Raw genomic sequence first — 6,783 nt, forward strand, 5'->3', positions numbered from 1 at the left:
TTTGTTATAAGAAATTATATCAATCAAACTAAGTGGAGTAGCTCAATACCAAATTTTGCTCATTTTTAAACAATTATTTAGAATCTTTAAAATAACAATAAAAAAATCGAAAAGTTGCCCATTCGTTTTTCTTTATCTTTTAAGTTTTAACATTTTTTTTATTTAAACTGTGTTTCAATTTGTACTTACAAAATGTGTAAATGTGAGGAAATGTGTCAAGAACTTGCTGTTGAATTCTGTAATTTTGAAAGTTCAATAATAATAATAAAAAAATAATAATAATAAAAAAAACGTGTGGCTGGTGGAGTCACGTGGTCAGGGACGTCGCGGTGTTGCCATAGTGACAGAAGCGTCCGCCGGAAGTGAGGAGGAAAGGAGCAAGATGGTGGACGACGCGATGAAAACAGTGAGAAATTATGGTTATTTTCATTAAAACACAAAAACTCTTGATATTTAATACCTTTAATGTGAACAAAGATCTTCTTTAGGGTGGTTTATGATAGTGTATAACCGCTGTTCTTCGTTATTGTGCTATTTCGTTGCTCCGCAAAGAGAAAACTATCTGACAGATTGACGTTTTAAATAACAAAGGCATATTTTTATTCATATTTCGTTAAATCTCGAACAGCAAAGCCTGTCAAAGAAGATTGAAAATGAGCTTTACATAAAGAATATTAAGTTTGTTTTAGGACCATTAAGATTTCTTGCATTCTGACATATTCTTACGCACATATTATACCCCAAATTGTCAATACTGTAATAAAAGTAAAGTGATGTTAATGTAAATTATTTCTAAATCATGGTGGTATTTGTTAGATGTGTTGATTTAAATGTGTCCAATATGTCAGAAAATTAGTTTCTTATGATTTCTCATTACATAATGTTAAATATCCAAAATATGAGTCAGCGTTAATTAATCAAATGCACAACAGTAAGGTCATTTCTGCTCCTAAATAAATAAATAAATAATAAAATAAAAAAGACAGAAAGCGAGTTCATGTAAAAGGATGAATTAAAGAGACAAAAGTATGCAAATATAAAAATGGTGTGCTGAAAAATATTCATTCCAGCACGCAGAATTTGATTAACTCTTGTTATTATATTACATTTTAAAATTTTTTGTATAGGATGTGCAGCTGCCTGTGGCCACAGACCTCAAGAAACCTCGTCCAAAGAAAGGTCAGCATCTCAGAGTCCGGAGTCTGTATATATTAATTATATAAATAACTTAAAAATTCAGTTTTGGATTATAATATTCTGCAAAACCAAACTAGCATCTTCAAGGTTCACGCCGCTGTATCTGTTCATCCTGTGGGTGGCGCTGTTTGCCTTTATTTCCCCCCTCTGCCACATTTTTCAGTGAAGAGGATTATGGCTCAGAGGGAAAAGTCTGTCTAGGAATAGAATGGATTGAGAGCAGATTTGCCAGGGGGCTTGTAAGCAAGAGGAGAACGATGCAGACGCTTCATGTTGCAGAGGACAGGCTCCTTTTGTTCTGAGGCCCACTGGATTCGGGACGAGGTGTCTTCTGCGGCCCCCCATTGCGAGACTGCTGCAGCTCACAGCAAGCCCATCTGCCCTTTATATCCAAAATAGAAGCTGCTTTCTGCAGATTTTCAATGCCGCCTTTGATATTTGCATTTTCATGATTAGACCCGTTAATGTCCTACACAAGATGAAACAGCCGGAATCTCGTTAATCTCTGGTCTAAAAAGTTTTGAACAGTTAAGTCACACTTTAAAATGTTTGAATGTCCTTGCATATGACATATCAAAGCAAGTGTCTTTTATTGTAAAGAATGGTGCACAATCAACTTCACAAGCAAAACATTTCACAGACAGAAGCTTGTCTGAAAGCAGCTGATTCAATCACATTGAACAAAGTGAATATTATAACACCCTGCAGCATCTGCAATGACACTCAGGCATATTTTAAATGTCTAGACTCTTTTGTGCATCGTTACATACATATATATATAGATGTTTTTCTTCTATCTGCAGCTCCCGATCTTCCGATCTTGGAGAGGAGAAACTGGCTTATACATCTGCATTATATCCGCAAAGATTATGAGACCTGCAAGGTAAAAGCAGAAGTTCCTACCTGCTGTATAATACTCTTAATAATGTTAATTGATTTGCGTTTCTTCTGATTTCAGGCCATTATTAAAGAACAGCTGCATGAAACTCAAGGCATGTGTGAATATGCTGTGTATGTGCAAGGTCAGTGTAAACTACACAACACTCTAACAGTGTAAATGTATTAAATTACTCTAATGTGGTCAGACTGAGTCAGTCTCAGATGTGCAAAATGAGATAATTGCATGCTACATCTACATAGTTTATGAATATCAATATGCATGAATTACCCGAAACTACATACTACAATTTAAACCGACTCTAACAGTATAAATGTATTAAATTACTCTGACTGAGTCAGTCTCAGATGTGCAAAATTAGATAATTGCATGCTACATCTACATAGTTTATGAATATCAATATGCATGAATTACCCGAAACTACATACTACAATTGCCAAAATGCACCAGATACAAAAAATATTGTAAAATGTGTGATAATTGGACACCACTCGCTGAATTAAACATGCATCGTAATGGCAAGTGACATTGTAGCATGCTAATGTTTGAAATCACTGTTTTACATCGTTAACTGCAACTAAAAACAGTTTTATTGCTTGAAATAGAATTAATGAAATAAAATTAAATATATAAATATTTTCCGCGAGCTGCCAAGGTAACATTTCTAATTTTCCTTTAGTTTAAATTGAATTACTACAATAACTCAAACTAAATAAACTAAAAGTAATAAATAAAAATTAACTAGAACTATAGACAAAAAAAAAAGCTGAATAAAATGATAAAAATACAAAAAAACTTTAATATTAACCCCTTAACTGTCACTCACATTTTTGAACATAGATGTGAAAGTGCACGATCCAAACTTACATTTGTATAATTCATGAACGAAAACATTTTGTAACATGATATTGATGTACCATTTTCATGGTAATGCAATGTTTGATTTCAAAATGGGTTTCAAAGGATGAATTTAGAGATTTAAAGTTTTCAATTGATATATAATTTCTGATGATTTCTAAAGTGTGATCGAGAAAAAGGCAACGAAGACGACTTTTTTTGACAAAGGTCAGAACTCCTGTTATGATGTAGATTTTTGAGGTGCACTCTTGTGATAAATTCATCTATTACTTTTCCTACATAATTTTTAACAAAAACATTGGTAAAATATCTATTTAGGAGTCTTAGACCTTTCCAACGATATATAGTTTGTCATGATTAGATTAGGATTTAAGTGTAATATAGTGAAGTAAATTTAGGCGTCCCACAGAGGGGACGGGTGACAGTTAAAGGGTTTTAAGGTGAAAACCAATTAAAATCTAATTCAAAATATGAACAAAAACTATAATAGTATATCAGTAATACTCAAATAACACTTTCACATTCACATACTAGTTTTAAACAGTGGTATGCGGTACACATCATACTGTGCAGTAATCAGTACACTAGTGATCCGTTCCAAACATAGTCAATGTGTCCCAGTTTATCCCGGTGAAAACCTGCTGTGGATTTGTGTGTGCAGCTCTGATCATGCGGTTAGAAGGGAAGATCCAGCAGTCTCTGGAGTTGTTTCAGAGTTGTGCCATCCTCAACCCCAAAAGCTCAGACAACCTCAAGCAAGTGGCACGATCCCTGTAAGCACAGGCCAAACACACACCACCATTGTTGAAACTGAACAGAAAATTGCTGAAGATAAGTGTTATATAACTGTGTTTACTCTGTTTAGTTTCCTGTTAGGGAAACACAAAGCTGCCATTGAGGTTTATAATGAAGCAGCACGTCTCAATCAGAAAGACTGGGTAAGTACACGTCCTCTGTCCTGAGTGCTGTCTGATCTATGTGTCTTTAAAGAGTTAGTTCACCCAAAAATGAAAATGCTCTCATTATTTACTCAGTACTCACTCTATTGTTGTTCCAGACCCTTACATGGAAATTTCTTCACACAGCTCTTTTACATACAATGACAGTGCATGTACAAACCCGATTCCAAAAAAGTTGGGACACTGTACAAATTGTGAATAAAAACGATCAGTGTTTATATTAATTTATTTAAAAGGTTAAGTCAGTTGGCAGTTAGGGTTTATATTTTTTATTTTTGTCTATTTTATGTATTTATTTAGTTACTTATTATTAGTTATTGTACTCTATTATTATTTATTATATTTATTTTATTTATTTAAATTTTAATTTAGAGACATAATTCTTGTTGTGTATATATATATATAGAGAGAGAGAGAGAGAGAGAGATTGAGAGAGAGTAGAATAACTATTTTAAACGGATCACAGTATACTGTGTACAGCATACCACTGTTTGAAACTAGTATGTGAAACTAGTAGTGATATTTGAGTATTATTGATATACTATTATAGTTTTTGTTTATATTTTGAATTAGATTTTAATTTTATAATTTTGTTTTCACTTTAATATTAAAGATTAAGGTTTTTTTTATCATCAGGTTTTTTTTAAAATTATTATTATTTTTTGTATGCTTTTATTTTTTTATTTAAAGGTTATTTAAAGAATGTGTCTGAGTTTTTATTGTATTGATTCATTGGTTTATTTATTTAGTATTTAATTATTATAATTTATTTTTAGTTAAGTGCAGGGATAGGGCTAATACTTTATATTTTTGTTTATTTTGTTTTTATTTATTTTAAATTCTTAAGTTAGGAGTTAGGGTTTATATTTTTGTGTATTTTATTTAATGAGTTAGTTAGTTGTTTTTATTTGCTATTGTATACATTTTAGTTTAGAGTCATCTTAACAGCCCCAGTTCACTTTTATTATACGGAAAATAGTATATTCTTTTGATTTCAGCTTTTTTGCTCCACAGATCTGGTGTGACATGGATTTACTATTATTATTATTATTTATTTGTGTGTGTGTGTGTGTGTGAGAACTTTTTCTTTAATCAACTGTACTTTTGTTTGACAATAAACAAATGAGATGCTTATGAAATATTACATAAATGTGTGATTATTTTTACCTGCAGGAAATCAGCCATAATCTGGGCGTTTGCTACATCTACACCAAAGACTTCAAGAGTGTAAGTGCAGCTTTTAATCAGTATTTGCCATATTACTGCAGTACAGACATGGATTTATTATTATTATTATTAATTATTTGTGTGTGTGTGTGTGTGTGTGAGAACTTTTTCTTTAATCAACTGTACTTTTGTTTGACAATAAACAAATGAGATGCTTATGAAATATTACATAAATGTGTGATTATTTTTACCTGCAGGAAATCAGCCATAATCTGGGCGTTTGCTACATCTACACCAAAGACTTCAAGAGTGTAAGTGCAGCTTTTAATCAGTATTTGCCATATTACTGCAGTACATTTTTAACGTTCTTCCTTGTCTTTTATTGGCTGTATGAAAGATTCCAGATTTGGCAGTGGACAGTCATCATTTATTTGAGAGAATCTAATTCACATGTTCTCAGCTGATGTTGTGTTAAACACGTTTTCTCTCTGTCTTCAGGCCGAAGAGCAATTAAACTTGGCATTACAGCTGAATAAACACGATCTGACCTACATGATGCTGGGAAAAATCCACTTACTGCAGGGCGACACAGAGAAAGCCATCGACGTCTACAAGAGCGCTGTGGAGTACGTTTCAATACACATCCTCACTTTTAAGCACACATTTTATACTGTTTGCCAAACCATCCTAGTTCTGAGACTAGTTTATTCACCGAGAGCATCCAGCGACAGTAAAGTTGGGTGAACCCGCACATATTTGCTCAAAAGTGTGTTTTATGTTTAATATGCATGCACACTTTATGCTTTCTTGCTACCAAGCGTCCTCGTAAAATCTCTAACTTGTGAGTCATGTGAGTGATCGGATCTGAAGATGCTGGGACCTCCAAACATGTTTTGTCACCAGTCACATTTGACTTGAAGAGTCAAACACACTTTCTCTTGAAGTGTCTGAAGTAGGGATGCACCGATACTGGTATCGGTATCGGGCCCGATACTGGTCTCATGTACTCATACTCATACTCGTTAAAATGCCCCGATACCAAATGCCGCTACCACACAGCATGTGATAAGCGCCATATTCAGACAAAGAAACAATGACAACAGAACAACAGACAGCAGAATGGAGTTAAGGATGTCTACTACGAAGTATATGTATGCAAGGAATATAACGTTAAACATTCAGTATTAATGCCTGTATAGCTGAAGTGCACGAGCTGATAAACAAAGCACGCTGAGTGGATTGAGCGCACGGCGGCGCAGATGCGCGAGCTTGTCGAGTGAATAAACCTTTCTCACAGACATCACTGGAAAGCTTGTAGTTCGGTTGGATATGTCAAAAACAAGTAAGAAAAACAATGCACAAGTTACTTAACGGTAGAGAGAGAGAGAGCGCACTTCTGTTGTGTGATCTTTGATGTTCACTCACTTGGCACACGCATCATTTGGATTAAAACTAAATCGTAAAAATAAGACCATTCATAGGGGCATTCACTATAAACATCATTTATTTTCAACCTTAGGCATACACGACTTTCAGGCGAAGGTGAATCTAGCCTGTGAGAAATGTGCTAGGCTGTACTACTGTCCTCTCATTCTGCATCAGTACAAATACCTGCACGCGTTGCGCGTGTTTTGCTTGCTTGAGTGTTTCTGCATTATATGAGTGGCTTTGGAATATAAATCGCAGCACGTTTCAGATGAAAAA

General features: G+C 34.1%; 1 protein-coding gene across 1 annotated transcript in view; it reads left to right on the forward strand.

Moving 5' to 3' along the window:
* Positions 1 to 360: 360 nt before the first annotated feature.
* LOC107569348 (Bardet-Biedl syndrome 4 protein-like) overlaps positions 361 to 6,783 on the forward strand; it is a 16,765-nt gene continuing 10,342 nt past the window's right edge. Inside the window, exons 1-8 of the mRNA XM_016255423.1 lie at positions 361 to 406; positions 1,128 to 1,179; positions 2,001 to 2,080; positions 2,156 to 2,219; positions 3,615 to 3,726; positions 3,819 to 3,891; positions 5,086 to 5,139; positions 5,578 to 5,705. Of these exons, the coding sequence (XP_016110909.1) occupies positions 383 to 406; positions 1,128 to 1,179; positions 2,001 to 2,080; positions 2,156 to 2,219; positions 3,615 to 3,726; positions 3,819 to 3,891; positions 5,086 to 5,139; positions 5,578 to 5,705 (587 nt within the window). The 5' untranslated portion in view covers positions 361 to 382. The remainder of the gene's footprint in view (positions 407 to 1,127; positions 1,180 to 2,000; positions 2,081 to 2,155; positions 2,220 to 3,614; positions 3,727 to 3,818; positions 3,892 to 5,085; positions 5,140 to 5,577; positions 5,706 to 6,783) is intronic.

Source organism: Sinocyclocheilus grahami, unplaced genomic scaffold, assembly GCF_001515645.1.
Source record: "Sinocyclocheilus grahami isolate Dianchi unplaced genomic scaffold, SAMN03320097.WGS_v1.1 scaffold1337.1, whole genome shotgun sequence".
Classification (NCBI taxonomy): Eukaryota; Metazoa; Chordata; class Actinopteri; order Cypriniformes; family Cyprinidae; genus Sinocyclocheilus; species Sinocyclocheilus grahami.